This window comes from Labrus mixtus, chromosome 5 (assembly GCF_963584025.1).
Source record: "Labrus mixtus chromosome 5, fLabMix1.1, whole genome shotgun sequence".
In the NCBI taxonomy this organism is placed as follows: Eukaryota; Metazoa; Chordata; class Actinopteri; order Labriformes; family Labridae; genus Labrus; species Labrus mixtus.
The window spans coordinates 7761560-7785888 of NC_083616.1; the positions used below are offsets into that span (position 1 = coordinate 7761560).

Consider the following 24329-nt stretch of genomic DNA (forward strand, 5'->3'; position numbering starts at 1 on the left):
ATTTTTTAAGATTAGCCTCTATTTTGACATTTATCCCGCGTCAGACTGTAGGCTACTTATCATGAAATCTTCAGACTATTATTAAACTTGCTTAATGATGACTTCAGATACTTGGTGATACGAGTCACAAGTAGACATTGCTTCATTTTAAACAGTCAAAAGCAACACAAGTTGGCAACGACCAGCCATGATCATTCTGTCAGAAAAGCTTATGGCCAATTGTCTCTGACGTATGATAGAGAATCTTTTTATGTATTTTTATTGGCCTGGTCAGAGTCCACACAGCATTTTAATAGTCCTACAGTTCAGTAAAAACAGGGCTATTGAAGCTTTCTCACAGATATCCTATTTCAAGTGATTCACATGTCTAAAGTCAGTACGTGTACACACTTAAGACAACATCTGAGTCATCAGTGTTTCACTGTTAGGAAAGGTCATCCTTTTCCTTCTCTCAGGGTTGGAGAGACGAGCTACATGTATTTACTATTATAGTCAGTGTTATTCATCAGACAGACACTTTGAACAGAAATCACTGGTTTAGATCCCTCTTAAGGTCTGTCACTGAAAACCTCAGTTACATTTAAATGTTAAATTATAGTTTTCATTTATTATAGTTTTCCAATCAGCATTTCATAGTATAGTGTCAATATGGATTTTGGATGAGTGTTTACCCCTTATCATCCATTTCCCTTTTTATCTCTTTCAGTATTTCTCCCGTCTGTACACAGTTTCCCCTCTATTAGACTGTTCTGAAGCTATATGATGTTTCACAAAGTGATCAAGTCCTTTATTTGCCTTCAGATTAACAAATGTTCCACTTATCATCAAGTTTAATAGACCTGTGCTTAGTCATTCCTTTTACCTTAACAGTTTATCCACATTAGCCAAGATGTGTTCAGTGGTAAAGTAAGACTCCACAGCTCTTACAAAACCTCCACACAGAGCTGTGGATACCTGCAGCCCCGCAGCTCTTCTTTTGCCTCTCAGAGCTGATCTCTGCGGGACAGTTTCACCTCTATTTAACCTCCAATAGTAACATCACAAGCTGTGGAGGAAAAACATACTAGGCAAAACAATTCCTTCTGCTGCTCTTAAGTGCAAAATAACGGATACGTTGTGATGATCACATGACCAAAGACAAAATGACATAAGAAACAATCTTACCAAGTTTTGTAACCGTCATAGTTGTTGTAGCTCTTTTGGGCCTTTAATATGAGTAATGTGAATCCCACTGAGGCAGCAGAACTGGTTATCACTTCTTAGGACTTTTGACCCATATGTCTACTTTTGTGTCTTTGTCAGGAATCTTTGCTGAACATTTTAAGAGGAATGATTCTCTGTATTGGTTTGCATGTACATATCTCCTCCTGCTCCTGCCTCTATATGAGATCTGATTAATGTATTGAAGCCAATTTCATAAACTATGAGAAACGTTGGATTGCTTTGGCTGCATGGCTCATGTTGGCCTCAATGTGACACAACGCCTTCTCCACCCAAACACAAAACTCAATGTGTTGTGTTCTACTGCTTAAACTTTGTGGCTTCATGGTTAATAATACGTGTTCAGCACTTAAATTGTCCATTAACTGCATTCGCATTATTTGCATTTTGATCAATAGACGAAGGAGCGTCATAAATGGCATGAATGTGTAAAAACTCTAAAAGTATAGACTGATGAAATGGATTAACCATCATCCCGTACTGACACAGGTATGGTTAATTTAACCCCATGTATTGATCACAGGTACTATTTTCTTCAACTAATGCAAATGTTGTGTTTTTTTGTTTTTTTTAGAGATGGGACAGTGGATAGTGTCAGAAATGACAGACAGTGGGGAATAACATGCGGGAAAGAAGCCACAGGTTGGATTTGAACCGGGGTCACCCGCTTGGAGGACTGTTAGCCGTCACACATGGGGCACGCTACCTGACTAATGCAAAGGTTTCATACTGGATTTATTTAGAACAACACAATATTTAGTGATTAAGCATGAGTAATTAAGTAAAAGCAAATAAGTGCATAATGTATGCTAAATTATTCAAATGTGTACTAATTTAGAACAGAATGTAGCCTACAGTAATTTAATACAAATGTTAATGTTGTAATGTTGAGTGAGGCTTTTTAAAGATGGTTTTAAAGATTTTAAATAACTAGATTTCATAAATAAAGGTATCTCACCAATACCTTAAAATCACAGGTTAATAGGTTTCAACATCTTCACATCAGAGTTACATCAGAGACTCTGAACTTTAGACTTGTCTCACCACCACAACAATGTTAGAGGGACACACCAAGCAGAAGCAGAAGCAGGTGGACAAGGTGCGACAGAGGTAGCTCCTCAGAGGGCAGGTCTCCTGAACCTCTGGACTCTTCATGAGCGTCTCTCTCATGGCGTCAGAGAGGTCGAGGAAGTAGAGCTGGGACTCTGGGAGAGGTGGTGGGGGTGGAGGTGAGGGAGAGGAGGCAGCAGAGCAGAGATGATGGAGGAGAGAAATCAGGAGGCAGAGAGATACGAGAGCGTCCCAGAGGAAGGCTGCTGTAAAAAAAACTGAGCAGACTAAAGACTCGCAGAGACAGAGGAAGTGATGCTCAGAAATAATGTCAGGAAGGAGAGGACAGAGACAGAAAGATTTAACTCATTCATAAATACGACACTTTACATTTTGACCAAAGAACAATTTAACACTATTTATTACAAGTTAAAAAACACTTTTCTTTCTTGAGTACCAAATTACATAATTTATTACAAATTATTTAGGGATTTAGAATTTCTAATTTAAAAAGAATAAACAAACTATATGCTGAATTCTTGCAAATGTATAATTATTTAGATCTTAATGTATAGTAAAATAATAATTTTTTTATGTTTAATATTGAGTAATCTGTTTTTAAAATTGGTGTGTCCATCATGAAGGAAACATAGTAAGTCCTCTGAAATAGGAACGAGGCCAACACAGCGCCATCTAATGCTGACTATTCTTAAACTTTTAGCTGAGTTTAAATTTCCATCTATTTAAGGAAAGATATGATCATGTGCGGGAGAAAAAGTCAATCAGGAATCATGAATGGAATGTTTTAAAATAATTTATTAGGAATTTTAAAAAGTTTTTTTTTTCTCCAAAGGAATAAACATTACAGGAAAATAAAATCAGAAATGTTACAGTGTTGACAAGATGGTTACTTTTCAGTGAAAACAGCATCAAGGTTTGAACTACCATGGTAACCTGCAGCAGTGTGTGAGAAAGAGAGAGAGAGAGTGTGTATGAAAATGTAAAACCTGGTGCATTGTGGGTCAGAGTGCTTTGTTTGTTCTTTAGCTAACATTCAAAGGAGAACACATGTATCGTGATCAGCCAGTGCAACATCCTATAGCTCTTAACATTATTGTTTTGGTCTAAAAATAGCGGCCACATTGCTACAGTCTGTGGCCTCCAGTGGATACACAGTGATGGGATGGAGAGGTGGGGGGGGGGGGGGGGGGTGACAGGTAAACAAGAGTTAATACGACCCCTCCTTTCTTAAAAACATCCCATATACTTTGACAAAGATGTTAATGTAAAAACAAAGAAAGTCAGATTAAGATTTCACATTTGCAACTGAGGTATAAAACCCCCCAAAAAAAACAAAAAACAAAAAACAAAAAAACAAACAACAACAAAAAAACAGCACATGGCAATGTGTGAAAATAACGAGACACGCTCATGCAAACATCAACACAACCAGCAGAGTCAGAACTCATCTCAATGGAAACTGTGCACGACAGCTCCTGCAAACTACTCCTTCATTTTCCTTCACAAACGATCATCACACATTGAAAATCACAGTTAAAACAAGAATATGACAAAGTAAGAAAACAGCATGTTTTTTCCCCCCTTACAGGAGCTTTTTCCACCCACAAATATCCCCAAAGTAAAGTGTTGTTGTTTTTTCAGACTCAGCATCTCCTCTGTTTAAATTCAAGCAGAATCAAATGACACATCTGTTATAATTGTCTGGAGGAAAATTAAAGTATATGGCTGCTCTGACATACTGAAATGTTCTTGACCTCCACATGAAAACTAGGATATGTAACAGTCAAACTTTCCGACACATAAGGATTGATGAAAGAATCAGTCGTACCATTTTTAAAATCCTCCCGCACACAGAAATCAGCCGACCCCTCCCCCAGAAACCAGTCATATTTACAATATCTTACAAAATTGTACAGCTCATGTAGGCCTATTATGAAACTGTGACTAATGACATTATTAGTTTAACAAGTTTTTGTTAAAAAATCCTACCAAGATATACACTTTGTGACACATTTTCAAGAAATAGTATTAATCACAAATGTTTGTTAAAATTCAGTATGAACTACTGACAAATATACAGTTTTTCCAGTACAAATTACAGCTCGTGACCTTCAAAAACTCAGAGATTCTTCTCCTCAGAGGTCAAATGACCCAATAAAAACAGCCGTAATAGATAAAGAAACAACGCAGCCATCACAAAAAACAGCAAAGTGAAACATAACAGAAGAAAGACCAAAAATACAGCGTGTGTGTGTGTGTGTGTGTGTGTGTGTGTGATGCTTTTACATGTGGTGATAAACGTTTTCGCTCCCTGCTTGAATGTTTTCTTCTTTTTTTCTCAGGAGGTGGAGTAAAGTGAGGCGTCAGCAGGGTGGGAGGGGGGTTCATGCTGACATCAGGGTGGAGGAGGTGAAGGTTCAGCTGCCCTGACGGGAGAGGTGGACCGACTAGATGAGCTCCAAAGCAGCTTCAACTCCTCCCAGCTCTCTGTCTACAGCTCTGTACTGTAGCAAAGAACACACACCTGGATTATCCACAGGTACTGGAAGTTCAAATGTCTCTTTCATGTTACATTTAAATAACTAAAGCTCTCCAGTAAGACAAAGTGACTTACTCTCTCAGTGGTAGCCGTTAGTGAAGGCTGTGGCGATCAAAGGGCCCTGTGGGAGAGAACAAACAAGACTCATGTTCAGGCTTTGTTCTCAAAATGAATTTCAGCTATTCAGTCACTATTCTCTTCTTTTGGGAAAATGATTCTGTTAAAAAGCATAACTGCACACCCTTTGACATGATGGCACACAAACAGAATAGATATGTTTCCATCAATCAGTTTTTATTAAAGCTGATTTTGTCATTTTGGGGAAAAAAGCCTGTTCACTTTCCTGCAGATGAGACGATCCATACCACTGTCACATCAGGTCAATTTAAGGCTACAGCCAACAGTCAACAGTTGGGTTAGCTTAGCTTAGCACAACAAATGGAAACAGACAGAAAAAGCTGGCCAAGCGCTGTCCAAAGGTAACATCTCTCATTGCTGTTTCACCTGTTTCCAGTCTTTACTAAGTTAGCTTAGCATCAAGCAACAACTTGTTAGCTTATCTTAAAAGCTTAAAGTGAACATAAAAATATTGAAATATTGTGACCTGACCCCACCATGAGAAACTATATTTGAGTGAATATAGAACAATACATTATCTTATAACAAACTATTTACTTAAGTATCATCCAAAAGGGCCGAGCAAAGAGTTACGCATGTCTTGTAATCTTGTTTCATTTCTTTATAAGCTACTTAGAGTTTGTACAGTATTGAGTTAAAAACACAGATGTAATTCTGAAAAATAAATCACCTACAGCTTTAAATTATGAAGGGGATCAAAAGACAAGAACTTTTTCTAAAAATAGCTCATCAGTAGAGAGGTTATCTCACCCCCAGGCCGTGGCTGAATCCAGTGCTCGGGGCGGGGCTCGCAGCGCTGAGGTAACTGCTCACGGCCGACTCCTGACCGGCTGTTCCATAAAGATCTGCCATCGGCCCCGGGCTGCTCGTACCCAAAAATCCAGCTGAGCGAGACGGGGTGGAGCCTAACGGAAAATAATGCCAACAACAAGGTAAATATTTAACTGATAAAATATCTAGACATCTTGTTTCTTTGATTTAATAACTTCCAGGTGGACTCATTTACATATATATCTTTTAGACAAAGATGAAGGAAAGTCTGTTAATGTCAAGGGAATTTACCATGTGATGCCACCTTTATAAATGCTCATCATTCTTTTTTCATAACAACAGTGTTTTTAAACACCACAAAAGTAGTTATAATGTTCATATAACTCTGTATCTCCACTCAGTATTGTAGCACATTTCAGCTCATTAGTTTGGTAGTTAAGCTCACTCTAACAGCTCTCATGAAGGTAGTTATGAGATCTTATGAGATGTAGTAGGTCGCTGTTTTCAGTAAAAACAATCTCACAAAAAATAGCAGCTGAGGGCTCCACAGTCAATCAATCAATCAATCAATTTTTATTTGTATAGCGTCAACTCAAACAAGTACAATAACAAGTGTTATCTCGAGACACTTTACAAAAAGCAGGTAAAAGACCTTACTTATTGCTATATTACAAAGATCCAGCCTATCCATCATGAGCACTTTAGCAAAGCAGCAAAAGTTACAGTCAGTCTGCAGACGCTTTTAAAAGGGCCCTAAAAATCCACCTTTAAACAAAGCCTTCTGCTTGTGCTTTTAGTTTCGTTAGTTGCTTAGTTGATTAAATTTGTTTTTATTTTTTAATTTTTTTTTCCTGTAGCACTTTGAGATTTTTTTGCAAAAATGTAAAGTGCGTTACAAATTAAATGTATTATTATCATCATTATTATTAAAAAATATGAGAACACTGATAAAAGCGAGGGATTTTTGCAAGAAATGCTGTCAGGACTTTAAGAAGACCAACAATGGAGCTCCAAGTAAAGCTTCATAGAGCACATGGATTCAAAAGTGTCCAGAAACAAAACTCACCCGCAAACAACTTTGACCAAATAAGCTTCATAAGATAATAACACGATCATTTGTGTATTCTTGACAGTTTGAATCTGCTGCCCCCATGTGGACAAAACTCAACCACTACAGGTTTAATGTGATTTCTCTGAGGACTTTTAGTCTAAGGCATATTTAAGGCAGCAGACGCTTTAGTGCTTTTTGTTTTCTATCTCTTCTCTAATAGGGAAGGTGTTGGATTTTAAGTTGGATATTTTATGACACAGAAAATGCAGGAAATGCAGAGCACCAAGTTTCTCAATGATATTGTTTAACTCTATAAGAGATCATCTGAAAACAATCTGATAAGTAAGGTCTGTTGGATTCAGTTGAGTTGTTCCCTTTATTTTTACAGTATCAGATGGTAAGACAAAAGTCTTTTATTTAAGGCTTGGCAATACCAAACAAGTGTTTTTCATTACTCATACCTCTTACTACTGCTGCTGCTGCAGCTGCTGCTGCCATTGGTCCGTATGCGGTGAGAGGAATGGCTGAAGGAAAAAAAGGGAATTACCAGATTAGATGTCTTAATATGTAAAACCACATCAGAACAAACTCACAACATAACTGAAAGTCTCACTCCAGTGAACTCAGGGACTCTCTGAACAGAAGACATTAAAGTCAAAGCTGTCAATGAGACGACTGCTCATGATGCTGTTTCAAAAGAGGTTCAAAACGAGGTCACTGGAGGGAGCCTTTAAAGTAAACATTAAAACCTTCCTGTCCTCGTTACTGTCAGCAATCCTGCCTTCAGATAGAGACCAAGGAGGACTGACAATCACAAGCATGCACACCAAAGATTTGAATGTGTGGTGTAGCAGACTGACAACATGCTGCTTGTAAAGTCCAGAGGAGGGACTGACTGACCTGTGAGCTCAGGGGGGTGGGGTGAAGTCAGAAGGGGAGTCCTCTCTAAGTGGAACTCTAAAACAGAAACATCAGAGTGCTGTGAGACACACACCACCACCGCCAGCAAGGAGAACCCACACACACACACACACACACACACACACACACACACACACACACACACACACACACACACACACACACACACAGGAGGGGGAACACCTCAGGTGAGGAGGAGGAGAGTACATATTTAAATACAAGGTTTGAGGAATGCAAACAGGAATAAAGAGGATGGAAGAGTGTCGTATAATACAGTGGTGTTAAATCACTAAAGAATAGCAAGAAATACAACAAATGCTACTATTTTCAATACGTCATAAAACTTCAATTCAAGAGTATGCTTTGATTTTAACTGTATGTAAAACACTCATTTGGAGACACTCCAATAAAACACGCTGCATGCTAACATACACATACACAAGCTTACAAGCAAAGTACAAGCATTTCCACTCCTTGATATTTACAAGCAGCCTTTTACCCTCTCAATGATTCACGTGCTTCTATGTAAACATGTTTGTATTTGTGACAGCGTGTCTGTTCATATCACAGGTAGCACTGACACTAAAATCCTTCCTTTTGCACCACATGACAGCCTGCTGCTCAGGACATTGAGGAATGTAGCTACGCTGGCTGAGGTTGTTTTGTTTGGAGTGAATCATCATCATAACTTTAAAATGAATTGAAGTATCATTTCTACTTCTTAGAACATTTACATCAGCCTAGACTTTACTTTTTGTTTAGGGGTGATTAGCAAATGTTACAATGCTAGCTAACAAGGAACCTTAAAATTGTTGAAAAATATTGCTAGCATCAATCAGCAAATGTTAAAATGCTATCAAGCTACAATAAAATAGAAACTGTATAAATATTGGATAATTGTGCTTAAATAAAGCTAGCCTCTAATTAGAAAATTGCACATTGTTGATAGGTTGAACTAACCAAGAAATCTTGCTAAAAAGTTTATCAATATTGCTAACCTTCATCTTGCTAGCATAGTCACTGATCAGCATGTTATACTGATGTTAGCAATTACATACAGGCTATAAAAAACACTACAAAGCTGCTAATCCATGCTAGATCATAAGGATTATAGATTTACACCTTAATTGGGTAAAGTTCTCAGAAAACAACACAGCTAGCACAAACTATGTTTATGGTTAGTACCTTTGAATATGATAATGTATATTTATATGGTTTCATTAAAAGGAATAATGATAAATCATTGAATGCCAGAGAGTGTGCTGGACAGCTAAATGTGATCTGCAGTCTTCTCTTCACGTAGGCTGTGTTTGAATATGGATAAGATATCAAAAGACCTCATCAGGGATGATTTGAAGGTTTTTTGGTTTCACTCCAATACAGGTGAGCCAATCTCTCAAGAAATGCTCTTTTATGTCTCATCTAAATCCATACATGAATAACAAATAACAGTTACGATCTTAATGTTGCTGTGTATTTATTTCTTAGTTAAAATGACAGATCATGAGACGAGAGTGTGCTGTGTTTACCAGGGAACTGGTAGGTGTATCCAGGTGTGATGCCAGCGTAGCTCCGACTGGTGTAGGTGGCAGTCTGGAAGCCTGGATAACCTGTGGAAAGTGATGGTGACTTAGAGTTAAGAGACAATACACACTAACAAATCAGTGAGGCAATTAAAGGAAACACTGGACACAGAGTAACAGCAGTGTGCTCGTGCTGCCCCCTAGCTGTGAATCCTGTCATACAGTCTGTCATACAGGTGGATGATATTCTACACCTGTGGTCTGATTTCTTCTCAGGGGCAGGACTGAGCAGCTCACTGTCTTTGTTTCCTGTTTCACTCTCAGCCATTCACCTTACACAGAGATTTCCTTTGTTTTCCTTTGCCTGGGGAACCGACTACAGAACAACTTTCAGGTGGACAACAATAATTGTGTCTGTTATGAGCGCCATAAAACTACCAACAATTAATCAAAGATATGTTTAGATTATTTTAAAGTGTGGTCAAATGTCTCCTAATTTATCCTTTTTAACCAAAGCTCTGAAATACTGAATTAAAAAGGTGCTATTCTCAGACTGAACAGTAGGTGGTAGTATCAATGTGTTAAGATAAGCTGCAGATGCTCGATCAGGTCTGAGAACAATTGAAATGTGTTAAAAAGTTGGCCCTACTGTAGAGGATGGAAAAATTAGAGGATCAGAATCAATACAGGGCTTTTCCACTAATTTTCCACCTGAGGTTCAGTGTTTCTTTCATGGTGAATTCTACTCAGCCACAGGTGAGACTTTGTGAAAAGTTAAAGGAACAAAAACATAAAGCCCTGGACATATTGTGAGGATGTAATTAGGTTTATCACACGTTTGGTACAACAAGACTTATCTTTTTGGCATAAAGCCAACTTTACAAACTGTAGGTATGAGATCTATAGTTGAATTGTGGGAAATGTAGGAAACCATTGCATTCTGAGCTTTGGCCTCTTATGCATTTATTTGACAGCATTGTTTCTAAATGATGAAAGTAGCCCTCTGCAGTGTTAAAAATCTGTCAGTGGTTTGTGCGTAATCTAAGATGTACTTTAGCTGATGTTTATCACCTTAACAGATTCATCTACCAACTTCTCTTCTTAATGCTTTTTTTATTCTAGTTGATGCATTTGGGTGGGGTTTTGGATAATGTGATTATGTAATAATATGGATCCACAATGTTGTTGTTACATCTCCAGCAGTATTAGAGATGTTTTTTTCTGATCCTGCCTCACTGTGTGTACCTGTATAATACTTATATACACTTGTGTTGTGTTGTTAAAATCATTAAAGATTATTTTTGGGAAAAAAATAGTTTGATTGTGAGTCCTTAATCTTTACGGTAATGGTAAATAGACCTGGACTTGTCTAGCGCTTTTTGAGCAATTCAGGGACACATCAACATGTGGCTGAAGGAGCTGGGGATCGACAGACTCTACCACTGAGCCACAGCTGGGTGAGTTGTGAACAACTTTTAAAAAAGCAGTGCATTCTTTTTTTTCCCCCACTTTTTGAGCTTGGATATGTGTCACCCATGGAGCGCCATCTTATATCTAAGGCAGCAGAGGCTTTTGTGCAGGAATACTTATAACCAGGATAACTTGTGCAGCCACATCCTTCCTGGATTGATCAGTGAACCTTACCCAGCATACCAATGCCCAGCATGAAGGCATCCATGCCATAGGGCATCACACGAGAGCGCCCCCTCGCTGAGCCCGTGGGGGACATCACCTCCTTGGGCTGAGCTTTCTTACACTCCACCTGTTTCCAGAAAAAAAAAAGAGCCAAATCAGCACTTGTGTTTTTCACAACATAGTGGTATTACACAATAGTTAAAGTATCGGAGTCGTCACCATTTTGTTGTTGATCTCGTGGAAGTGTATCTCACAGACCTTCTCCACCACATCCTCATTCTCAAACGTCACAAACCCAAACCCTGGAGAGGAAACGTTTATGAGTGGAGAATTCATACAGTGTGGTGCATGTAGACAGTAGGCCTTTCTGTGCAGCAGTATAGCTAATAGTCTCCAGTAATCAGTGCTGTAATAGCCGCTTAACACATTTGCCCCCCTTCCCCCCTGTTCAACGCTGCTATTCTGCACTCATCCTTTCTTCCCTCCCTTCCTGAAGGCCAGCAGGCCCGGGCAAAGCTGGTAGGCTGTCATAATCGATCAGTCCCAGGGTGGGGAGGAGGTGCTTAAGGAGGCTTTATCCTGATCCAGATTAACGGACTGGCTAATTAGACTAGCCCCGTTCGTCTCCTCCAGATCAGCCCACAGGAAGGAGAGACGATGGGGGGGGGTAGAGGAGGATCGATAGAAACCGGGGAAGGACTGGAGGAAGAGGAGTAAATCGACAAAGCGATGTAAGAAATAGATGGGCAGGGAGAGGGGTCAGTCTGTCTCACCTCTGTGTCTGTTGGTGGTCTTGTCGAACATGAGCATGGCATCGTCAACCTGGGGGGACACAAACAACACAGTTTTTTCAGCCGGTGTTCTCTCTCTCTTTCTCTCTCTCTCTCTCACCACGCGACATATTGCCTGACCTCAGCCCTTCTCAAGTTCTGCAGGGAGGCTCAGCAACAGATGGACAGAGAGGAGGGGGAAAAGGGAGGGGAGGAGACTGGAGACGGGCGACAGGTTACAAAGAGGAGGCCGAGGGGGCAAAGATGGGGAAATGTGAGGAAATACTGTACGCCAGGCCCCGGTGGTGTATAAATCTAACTGACATAATGGGTGGCACAAAAAGTTGAAGTCTGCGTCTGCTGCTCAACTGCCCTGGTCACAATCCTTCTCTCAGACAGCCCATAATCCGCCGCCTCTTTACCCTCCAAAGTTTGACATTCCCATGGCAACAGTACAAGAAGTCCTTATAAAAGAGCTCAAGCCAACATCAAATATGCCTTTATGAACAGTGGGAGAGAGTGCCAGTGAGACAAAAGGGGCCGCAAAGAGAGAAACTGTCTAGCCGGTCATAGGCAGAAAGGTGAATCCTGTGGGCAGGTGGAGACTCGATGAGAGCGGAGAGCTGATAGTGAGAGGAATAGTGACAGGTGGAGATATGGTGAAAGAGAGCACAGAGAGTCCTGGAAGAGAGGAGGAAAAAAAAAAAGATTGGGTCAAAGTGGAAAGGGAGGAGAAAGAAGAGACAAAAGGAGAGGGAGAACAAAGAGGCCTGGAGGCTTTGTTTGTTGGCACAGTCAGTCATAATTCCTCCTCCTCTTCTCCCTTTGACCTCTCCCTCCGGCCCAGCCTCCCTTTACAAAGCAAAGACACAGGTGTCTATTCTATACACACACACACACACACACACACACACACACACACACACACAGAAGGAGTTTCTTATGTCAAAGTTGACGTACTCTTCCACGCTCTCTCTACATGTTTATACCCGGGTTGTCACACAGACGTCCAAATAAACATTTGGTAAATGAATCTGTGCTCTCGGTCTATAATAAGTTTGCTGGATAAGGTCCACAGAACAATTTGTCATAGTCACATACTCACACACTCAGTGCTAGCACATAGTGTGACTGTGTGTCTGTGTGTGTGTGTGGACCCCCAAGGGCAGTTTGCCTACAGAAAGGTCAGAGGTGAAGAAGGAGTGTCAGTGTGAAAGGGGACCTGTTACTCTGATGCCTCTCAAGTCACTGCTTCCTGCCAGCCTGACATTTGCTCAACGGCTGACACATGTTCAAATCTCAAACCCTGACACAACTCTGCAATTTTATTTTGTTCACTATCTAACTTTTGTTCAAGAGGCCTGCTAATAAAAACTCAAGAGATTGCCAAAATTTTCAGCAATTGTTGAACACTTTGTGAGCCATGCTTGAGATCGCATGTCTAGATAGAGAAATAAACTATAAAACTGACATAACTAACTTCAAATCAAAAGACTTTATGCAATCCCAGTGGTTACTGAAATTACACACATGATGTCGCCCTGTAGGATGCAACCAAGACATCACAACAACGCCCTGTTCAAAACCAACACAAACTGAGTTTATTGCACACCATTGCTCGATATTTCAAACAGCGGGCATTTTAATGGCGTACTGTTGGACAATATTCCCTCTTATCCCCGTTTTTCTCCACCTCTCATCTTCCCTGTTATCCCCTGCCCATCCCTCTCCGCGCTCCTTTGTCCTCACCAGCACGGGACACAAAAGGTCCAGTGAGGCAGTCTAATCAGGAACTTCCATGGATGGCTGAAGCCCACATTTCACCGTCCATCCCTCGATATCTCTGTCCGCAAAATTCATCTCGACATTATGATTGAGGAGGGAGTGTGAGGGAAGCTCGAGGCCCAAAGCTATGGCACTAAAATATGAAGTGCCACGCAGTCGGAAACCAAGCGGCTAATTCAGGGTCTATGGATGACTTTCTTTGAAAAGTTCTGAGGCCTTTAGATGCAGTATGTCAACCTGCAATCCGCTGAAAAAGTTGATATAGTTCTTTTGTTTGGCCTAATTATTTGGATTAAAATCATCTTAAATCCACATAAAAGTTTGATCAAACATTACTTATAGTCTGTTTTTTTATCAGAAGACACAAGTTAAGAGTGTGAACTGTCCTGAAACTTTCATTATGCAGATAAGTTCTGAGCAAACTAACAAAATATTTGCCTAGCTTTGTAGAGGGGCATAATGGCCCTCGTAAACCCCCCCAACACACCCCATCTTTGCCCCAGTTCCCCCTCTTACGCCTCTGCAAACCCTCTCTCAACCACCCCCCCCCGATTGGTGCCTTTGTCAGCCCATCATTTATTCTCCACTGCACGTCTTTCCACATTTCCAGTTGAAAAATACAAATACAAGTATTTTAAAAAACGGTAAATAGTTGTGAAATTAAAGTTTGAGAGATAGATTTGCGTTTTTTTTTTTTTTTAAAGCTTTAGTCGACTTGTATTTTTTGTTTCTGAACTCATGAGTTGACCCCCACCCAACACACACCCACACACACTCATGCTAACACCCCTGAACACCACCTCGTCCCTCCTCCTTCAGAACAAAACCCCCTTACCCGCAGAATTACTTGGGGACAATGGGCAAGCCAGGTCACCACGGTAACGGGCCAGGAGGGGGTTGTGGGTAGGAGCAGCTGTTACATCAGATTAATTCAGATTCTGATAATCCCTCCTCCTTCCTCACCATCACCACACACTCATGACAAAACTTTTCTCCCCCCCCTCGCCCTCCCTCCCCTTCCTCTCTCTCTCTCTCCCTCTTCTCGTCCCCCTAACTTCGCCTGCTGCTCTGAAGCCTCGCAGCCTCGTTATTTTTCCCTTCCTTCCCCTCGCCGAGCGTTTTCTCTCCCTCCTTTTCTCGCCCTCCTCCATCTCCTCGCCGTAACCCCTTCAGTTCCAGGCGCTCGCTCGACTCCAAGTGAAGTTTTTCTCAGGAAAAGAGTTTGCAGTGAATCAGACTCGGTGGAGCTGGTGGGACGTCTAAGCTGTTGATTTGTTTCTGCACCAACGCCAACTTATGTGAATCCATAACCGCAAACAAAGTGGTCCATATTTTACTCTGAGATATAGATCTGATTAAGAATGTAACGCTTTCCCTTAAAGTGTGACATCCAAACATCTTCAGCACTTTTTCAAAGATCACTCACCTTCCCAAACTGGTCAAAGTACTGCTTCACATCTTCGATGGTTGTGTTCACTGACAGGCCTCCCACAAAGATCTTCTTGGTTCGAGTCACCAGCTGTACGAGGAGGAAAGAAACTGATGAGCACATTTTTGTACCAGCAGTCTGTTAAAGAACTGAAACTGTATAACACCTCTTTACGTTTCTATTTTGTTGCTTTTTTGTCCTGAAAGATAAAGATGTTACAGTAAAAACAAGTGGAGTAAGTAAAACCACTACTTGAAAACTTTGAAAAAAAAGTTATTCTTGTATTGCACTTTCACACCTGTGATTTTTTTTATACCAGCTGTAATTTGAACGAAACTAAAAAAAAAACTTGACCAAAAAGTAAGGAGTTCAAATCATAGATTCTTGGTACAAAACTAGCTGTTACGTTTCTCACCACTGCCCACCAACACACACAAAATAGTCATTATCCTCCCGTTAAAGGGTCCATTGGAAAAATCAGAAACCTTCACTTTATTTAGATGAAGCAAAAACTTTTCACGTGCTACAGGTAAACTGAGGGCATTTTTTTGTATATTGAGAAGCAAAAGAAGATGAAAAACTCATTAAAAAAATGTATGTCCGGTATAAAGGATTTTGGAATAACTGCAGGGCTCCATTGAAAATAGAAATGTCTGTTTTCTGAGGTAAGAAGTAGAAACAGCACAATGCAATGTATCTCTAAAGTGAGCTTTGTGGGTGTTAAGGAGAGCACAGAACCATTTAGAGAGTTTTCACTGACCAACAATAATTATGTCAAATTCAAGAGCTTGTCTTTCTTGGTTTGGTTCAGAGAGATCTACTCAGACACTCTGCTTATGGTAAAACAAATTCACTTAGGCTGTGATTTCTCAATGTTACCTACTTTAGTTTTATCTGAGATGTCTGCTGACTTCGAGAGTTGTTGAGCGTTGAATAAAAAGCCAAAAATCATCTTATTTATTCTGAAAATCTTCTTATTTATTCTGAAAATCTTCTTATTTATTCTGAAAATCATTTTATTTACTCTGAAAACATCTCATTACTCCGAACAAGGTGAAGGCCAGCAGCGCCTCACTCCATGGCTTTCATTCAGTCCCTTAATAAGAAAAGCGATACTGTACTTTTACGCACCACCCTAACATGGCTTTGTGCGGGGCTGTTAGAGGTTTGTGAGTCGATACAAGTTTCTTGGAATTTAGTGAAGAATCCAATTTACACCCATTAACACTGGACATGTGCCAGAGACGCTAGAAATACCTGCTCTGTACCAGCAGGACAGAAAGCAAGCTGTGAGCACCTCAACTCAAACCTGGTTTTATTCTCCAAAGGACATTAAGGTTTCCTTCATTTCTAATGCTGTCGTATAAGCACATTAAAACAAGCACAACAACAACAAACACTTCTAATCAAGTGTAATCTACAAGTCAATCTGTGACGTTACAACATTATTGCAAAGTGAAATCAAAATATCTGTCCCCGTAAATCATTACATAGTTTTTGTATGATATTTGAAATAATAAAATAAATAAATAATAATAATATATTTTATTTATATTGCCCTTTACATTTGAAACAAACCTAAAATTGCTCCTTTTTTTATCCAGTTAATTGACATATTTGTATGGTATGGTAGGGCTCTCCACGACTCCTACATTTAAAGAATAACAAGCCCTTTCAGAGATTTTTTATTTTTTTTGTATCCCTGTGAACACTTCTAGCGTTTTTCATTTTTTGCACTTGGACACATCATGGGCCTCAGGAACCTGTGAAAGGAACTACGTTGCCGCATTTGTTTTTGAAAATATATTTTGTTACAATGAATGTTTTAAGGCCACACTATCTGTCAGTACTCACTAGCAGTACTCCTTCAGGCTTAATTTAACAATCCTACTTCTTCACAACATGCTGTCATGTGAGAAACAAAACTGGCTCAGATCAACACAGAGCGTCCATGAAATATAATACAGGTGTTAAGGTTGTCTTAACAATGGCGAGTGTCTCTGAAATCGTGAAGGTTTTTTTGTTAACACACGATCACGTAACAGTTCAGGGATGTCAGCACTGATCGTGTTCATCAGATTACGAGGCATTATCCCCGATAAGAGACTGAAACGTTCAACACACACCAACCTGCAGGGGAGACGCTTTGACTCACCTTGGGCTGAGCTCTGCGGGGGAAAGCAACCTTTGGGTCGATCTGCAGGAGAAAATAGAGAAGGGGGGGGGGGGGGGGGGTTAGTTAAGTGTCATGAAGGAGTAACTTGTCAACTTCCCTTTACTCACATTCAAATCTCACATTTTATTCTTAAATGATTCGCCAATGAACGTCTGATTTATCTATTTTGTCCTCCTCAGAGCCTATGACCATGTATCAACTATTTCTATATCAAGGTGGTGGTGTTTTTAAGTTTATCATTGTGATGGTTTCTGACATTAACCTGCTTGAGATGGTAGACCAGGTTCTGCATATGGACATCTCAGATCCACTGTTATCACAGCACATCTGTTGATCTCTATAGTCGACTCCACAGAAGCAGCCAGCTTTCAATCAACAGCGTCCCAGTCATTTTAAAAACAGCTTTTCTTTTCACTTCACACTTTCTCTTCTCTTTTAGATTTTAAAAGACATCTTAAACACGATCTCTTGAAAGTCTGAAATAGTATTTAAATGAGGTATGTTACAGTGTATGGAGGCTATTCACTGTTTGTCCTCTTCCCTCTTTTGGGCATGCAAGTGTCTTTATCTGCTTGTAAATATTCAACATTCAAGATTCAAGTCTTTCTTGTCATCGTGCAAGACAATGAGACAAACTTTGTAGGTGTTTTAATTTCAATGAAAGGTGGGTCACAACTCCATTTTTTTTAAACTATCATTTACATTTTTAATACGTAAATGTTCATTTCTGTTTGATTTTAAAAAGAAAAATTGCTCAGGTAACTTAAACTTGTGCATGTAGCGATGTGAAAGTAGTGACATGCAGAAGGTTAAATCTGTCCTCCAGAAGGTGATTGTTTAAATTATTTACGTCAAAAGGTTCACTTCACAAAGATTACAAAAAAAGTGTATTTTGCCTATTAACTTATAGGTAGTTACACATCAATAAAAATAAATAACTGAAAAAGGTTTGCCACAAAATACGCCGTGGTCATCCTAATAGGGACCGTAAACTGGGACTGTTTTCAGGTTGGACTTTGGTTTGATTTTAACAAGTTTCTAGAAAGAAATGCTCATGTGTAACTTTTAAAATAGGCTGTGTTTGATGTTTTGAGCATCATAAAATAAATTCCAAGGACTCCTTTTTTACTCATGTGGAGGCAAAAATCTAGAAAACTGACTTCACAAATCTGGGCAAGGAAATCCAAAGTTCTGGCTTGAGTAGTTAGCTAAATATATGTGGCTGAGAAGATTTTCTTTTTTAATCATTTGGAGGAAACAACCCTTAATAAAACCTAATTAATCTGTTTCTGATGTTCACCCTGACATTTTATCACAAATACCAACATCAGGATAAAAATGATGTGTATGTGCGTGCGTGTGTGTGTGTGTGTGTGTGTGTGTGTGTGTGTGTGTGTGTGTGTGTGTGTGTGTGTGTGTGTGTGTGTGTGTGTTCGTGCAGCTGTGCTCAGGTGGAATGCACAGGACCGTCCGGCGGACCCATGCCTCTCTCGTCACCACCGTGTGACATGTGATCTCCTGGAATTTCACACGGGCACTACAATCACAAACACGCCTCACCTCGGCGAGGAGAGCCCAAGATGGGGGGCGGGGGGGGGGGGGGGGGGGGGGGGAGGAACGACAGAGCGAGTAGGACCGAGGAGGAGAGAGAGGAAGACGACACAGAGGAAGAGGGAGCTGTCAATCAAACCACACCGACAGCAGATCCACCCACTTTTTGTTTGTTTGTGTTTGTTTGTTTTTGCCTCCCTCAGCTTTTGACGGAGGTGATGCCAACAACAGGGGGGGAGCGTGCGTCATCCAGTACGCTTTAAGGTTGATCCGGAGCGTCCTCTACCCTGCTGCTCCTGATGTTTACACCCAGGAAAAAGAATCAGCTTCACGTCTATTAGCAGTTAACCTCCTTTAATGTAAATCTGAGCTCTAAAACTACAACAAAGCAACAGAATTTAAACATTATGTGGCCAAACTGAAGGCCAAATGTTAAGATTTGAGAGAGAACCACACCATGCTTTGAGGATGCAATCATAGACAGGCTGTAAAATTGGAATTTGAGACCTCTATATTAGTCTAAACTGGTCTAAAAGAGCTAAAGAACAACTAGACTACACCACACTGTACTGCAGTTACACTAACAGATAGTGAGACAGTACAGCGCTAAGATTAGTCCGTAACCATGAGAGGGTAGAGTTCAACTACAGTAGAGAGCTAGAGCCTCGATGGTAAACCACATGCGTTTACCACGGTGAGGCTAACTGTGTTGTTTCTACTCAAATTAAAGTTCCCCGCAAGTTTCTTTTTTTTTTTTTTTTTCTTTTGTTCTAGAGAGCAGAGTGAGAAGACTAAAGGCTAAGACTGGAGGATCAGATGCAGAATCTCTACTAGTTTAGTTTCTATGGTGGCTAGACTACACTGATAGTCACCTCCGGTCACCAACCCTCCTGATGTCCAACACTCCTGTGCACATTCAAAAACAAACAGACACACACACAAACAGAATGAAACACATGGCAGCACACAGCAGCATCCGAGGGGAGGAAATGTGGACATTAAACAGAAAATGTGGCTGTTTTGCATGAAATGGGTTCCGTGTCGATCACAGCAAATTGATCAAATCCAAAGGAGGCGTATTTAAATTTCCTCTCCACTAACATGTTGTTTTTCACTCTAAAAGGCTGCTTTTTCACATTGGTCTGCTGGAAGGGGAAAAGTTTCATGGCACTTAACATAAATCTGAACTCTACGTCAATTATAGAAGTGCAAAAGATCATGACATAACAACTAATTTGGCAGACTATCATGGCCAAGGATGCAACTTACAAGAGTGTGATGCAAGAGCAGTTCAGATACATTGATAGTGTGCTGTGTGTAGTGATGTAGGAGAATTTTATGTCCGGGGGTTAAACTTTTGAAACTAACGATATTTGAAAATTCCTGGATTCTGGTATTTTTGATGACAGAGAAGAGGTAGTTTCAATTGTGATCATTCTATGGACTAATCAAACTTTCTTTTGTGACCCAATTAAAACTCCACAGCAATGAGGTTTTTTTTCCACATGATTTGATGTCTACATGTGACACAATCCAAAAACACCTCAAACGTAGACTTTTTGGGGTCTAAGAAAAACTCCTTTCATTACTTTTTTCTCCAAGCATTAATGTATTTTCTGAAAGCTTTAAGCTCACTTTGCAGAGTTTGACAATAAAACGCTGTTCTCAGATTTGCTTGCAGGAGAGAGAAGTATACCCTGCACTTTCCCAAAAGTCTGAACTTTAAAACGTATGAGCGTACCATATGAGCGTTTGTATTTCATTTCTATAAGCTTCAGAGTGTTTGAAACAGCATGAAACATGTCTGCAGGGGATTCTTGACTTAAAAACACATTGAAGGACAGGTGCTGTTATTTTAAGGTGCCCCAGGCCAGGGTAACAGGCAAGAAGAAGCTGAACGTAATTCCAAGAGAGGTTTATGAAATCAGGGCAATCCCCTTTGACCAACTCCATCCCAGCTACGCAACAGTTGGCCGAGCGCGCTGCCTGTCACAGCCCTGAGCCGCGAACACACTTAACGCAACGTGCCGATTGGGCCGCACTCAACATCTCTGAGGAACAACTCAAGCTTGTTGACTTCAATCCTATTAGTCAGGAGAGCCGTACTAATCATAGATGGGGTTATCCTCCACCCCCCCCCTTTCCTCTTCTTTCCTCTCAGGTCAGCATGGAAATGGTTAATGGGGGCCACAACTCTGCAAAGAGCTGTGTGACTTTGTTGTAAAACTCTCGGCTCTGCACCTCGGAGCTGTCGTTGAATGGAAACTTTGTCCCACAAAGGTGCAGTTTGCATCGGCCGTCACTGACTTTACAGATAGGAGGAAGCTTGGAGGGAACCCAGAGAGGCGACTAACGCAGCAGCAGTTACATAAATCACATTAAAACCTGCCTTTCCTACACTGGTCAGAACCTAAACGCATCTGTCCTTCAGCACAATAAGTACCAATAAATTCCTCCGCAGCAGCACTGTATTTGCTCTTTAGCCTCTCGGCTGTGCAAAGCTCTGTTAATTCCAGTGCCGGAGCGGTTCAGTCGGTCACAGCATGGCACATTCTTTCTGTTGCCACTGGAGAACTTTTTCTCTCTAACAGGATAACCTGTCTGCATGGGAGAGAGTGGGGGGATATGGGGGAGGGTGAGTGGTCTAAAAAGGCCTCTACTCAACTCACCATCCAACCCCTGTGGATGATCACTGAGCCCTCTACATGACAAGAAACACTCTCTGAGGCCTGCACAAAACGCCACTGATGGACCCAAACATCATCCCAATTTAGTCCAAGCGAGGAGGAAAAACTCAAATTAAAAGAAGAGGATCATCATCGTCTGGATTCATCAATGAAAATGTATCAGTAAGAAGAGGCACCCTATCATGGCCTGTTTCTGCCATCTTCATTTCTGGTATCCGAGAAAATGATTGTAAATGATGTGCATTGTTATCTTCCTTTTATTTTCTGAGACAGAGCCATTCTTCAACTGTTTAGGGGGGGGGGGGGGTCACTATGGAAACAAACCCCATGGTGAGTTAGTGGCGTCCAACCATGATGGTGCCACTTGTCATAGCTGACGTGCCTGCAAGTGACACTACAGCAGAGGGGCACTGGGGGAAACCAAGAAAAAACTAAATTTAGTTTGACTCCTCCATCACACAGCTTCCACAGCTGCTAATTTTGGATTCATAGTAATGAAAAAAATCTCATTTCCTCACAACTCTCTACTTTTTTTTCTCCTTCTCCATTTCCTTCTTCAGCACTTATCCTCCAAAGAGCCGAGAAGGTGCATTTCTCTGAGCACAAAAGGGGAAAGGAAGAAATAGCCTCCCCTCGTTTCAATACAGTGACTAACCCGCAGCCATCACCACTCCCACAGAGGAGGGAGGCGGGGGCAGTGGTCCCTATGGCGACCAACGGGCCACATTGTTCCCAGACCGGCACACATTCATTACTGACAAAAAGACACGCACACAATCACACACAATCACACACACACACACACACACACACACACACACACACACACACACACACACACACACACACACACACACACACACACACACACACACACAGTGCAACACGGGCAATTAATACATTTCAAGTTCGGATTCACACAGGTGAAAGAACCTGAATGTGTCACGCTGCCTTCAATCACAGCATCACAGAAATCTGAGTGCTTGTCTTCCTGAGTTTTTCCTGCTTTCACACCTTGATGGTTTCAGGTTGATTTTTTCTTCTGCCATTCACAAACTTTTTCCTCTTTTAAAAGGATCAATTCTGCCTCTTGGGACAGAAAAGACAAAAGGCAGAAAAAGAGTTTTGGTTTACTCTTCAGAGAGACTAAATCTGAGATTGTTGGTCAGAGCCACCCTTGATCGGCTCTCCCCTTGTTTCGAAGGAAATTGACACTTGGGTAACATTTTCTTGAGCACAGAGAGAGAGAGTCCACCACTGACACATCTCATGTGTGGCGGCCGACACAGACGTGGTTTTAGGGAAACATCAGCAAAGTGGAACCTTAGCAAACATACTAAAAATGTAGCAATGTTACACCTCTCTCGCGGATTATTGGAAAATCCACTAATCAAACACTGAGCAATGGGATTAGCCGCCGGTGGGAAGTAAATACAGAGAACTCACTGTTTTTGAGTCCAACTCGTGCCTGGTTTGGGCCAAAACTTTATCCACGCCTGCCTGATCAACAAAGGTGACAAATCCAAACCCTCTGCAGGCATCAAGGAGAGAGAGAGAGAGCGAGCGAGAGAGGGAGGAAGAGAGAAAGTATTAATGACACAGAAACTGATGTTGACATGTAATGATACGTTATGAGCAGAGAGGAATCACGGAGGTCAGATAAACTTTCAGCTCCGGCGGAGGAGCCCGGCTCGCAGATCCCTCACCTCGAGCGCTTAGTAACCGGATCTCGCATCACCATACACTCCTTCACCTCGCCGTACTTGCAGAAGTACTCCTTCAGACCCTCTGGGAAGCAAAACACGAAGACATGGCACGTTAATAGATGAACTATGATGCAAACAGGAAACAACAACTTTTTAATAGAATATTTTACAAGGGGTTTGGTTGCAGAGAGTCTAACTTTTTCACTCTGCTGAGATTTCCCGCACCAAAGCTCATGTATTTTTCAACGTAATTTAAGCATAAAATAAGTGGTGATCAGGGCTTAATAGAAACCTAAAATAATAAAATAATAAAAATAAAAATAAAAATAATAGTAATAACAATAATTCCATCTTAAATTCCTCCTGCTATTTATAAGAGAATAATCAGATTTTGCTCTTTTTAAGAAGCTTTAAAGAATCACTCATTCATCATATGGTAGCTCTGAATGGCTGCATTCATTCTGGAGCAGGACTCATATTGAAAACTTTAAATAAAAGCCAAGACAAATAAACAAATTCTACGTACGCAAACAAAAATATTAAGAAATGCAGCTCCTCAAATAAGATTCCATTCGCTCCATCTGATCCAGGCCAGGAGTTTAAGACACATAGAGGCAATTTTAGGAGAGTTTGCAAGTGGTGGGAAAAAAAGATTTACCTTGTGTTGTTTGCCAGCTGAGTCCACCTATGAACATTTTGCTGTAGAAAAAAAGAGAGAGAGAGGGAAAATAAAATAAATGTACATTTTGGATTAAAGGAGGATTCAGTGAGTTTCATAAATATACTAGAGATGTCATTTGTCTACTGTTAAAAACTTTTCATCATGGTTTTTAAAAGTGAAACTCTGGAGGTAAAGACTGTGTTTGAGAGTGTATCTGATTTTACATGAAGGCTCTCTGTGTGGAGGTGTGTGTGTGTGTGTGTGTGTGTGTGTGTGTGTGTGTGTGTGTGTGTGTGTGTGTGTGTGTGTGTGTATAAGTGTGTCCTCGCGCAGAATACCAGGTTTGTTTCAGAGGTGTGTGTTTGTGTGTTTGTGTCCGTGCGGTAGCAAAGAGGGGGAAAAAGTTTTTTTCTTTACCAGGGGTCGTGAGGGGAGTCCGTGCTGGACAGGCTGCTCTGGCTCCCTTCCGTCTCCATTCCGCGTCCTCGCTGTGTGCGTGAGTCTGTGAGGGACTGCTGTGTGTGTGTGTGTGTCCGAGCCGAGCCGAGCCGAGCCGTGCGGGAGAACAGACGGAGAGTGAGTGAGAGGAGCTGGGCGGGTTTGGCCCGGGGTGACAGAGAGAGGGGAGCGGGCCAGATGCAGGCTGGGACAGACTCCACCTCCTCCTCCAGTCAGTCAGTCCCCCGTTGCTGTC

At 41.0% G+C, this 24329-nt stretch overlaps 1 protein-coding gene across 2 annotated transcripts; it reads right to left on the reverse strand.

Annotated features, from left to right (window-relative positions):
• Nucleotides 1-3067: 3067 nt before the first annotated feature.
• msi1b (musashi RNA binding protein 1b) lies at nucleotides 3068-24329 on the reverse strand. 2 transcript variants are annotated; one of them, XM_061037561.1, is made up of 15 exons: nucleotides 24053-24327; nucleotides 23633-23673; nucleotides 22975-23056; nucleotides 22715-22799; nucleotides 17010-17051; nucleotides 14852-14944; nucleotides 11644-11692; nucleotides 11090-11172; nucleotides 10880-10997; nucleotides 9242-9322; nucleotides 7692-7748; nucleotides 7253-7315; nucleotides 5720-5874; nucleotides 4907-4952; nucleotides 3068-4796 (listed from the first exon to the last, which is right to left on the reverse strand). In XM_061037561.1, the coding sequence occupies exons 1-14, from the start codon at nucleotides 24109-24111 to the stop codon at nucleotides 4911-4913; spliced, it is 1050 nt and encodes a 349-aa protein (XP_060893544.1). In that variant the 5' UTR covers nucleotides 24112-24327; the 3' UTR covers nucleotides 3068-4796; nucleotides 4907-4910. The 2 variants fall into 2 exon arrangements, with proteins under 2 accessions (XP_060893544.1, XP_060893545.1); XM_061037562.1 differs by lacking the exon at nucleotides 7692-7748 and having other exon boundaries at nucleotides 24053-24329.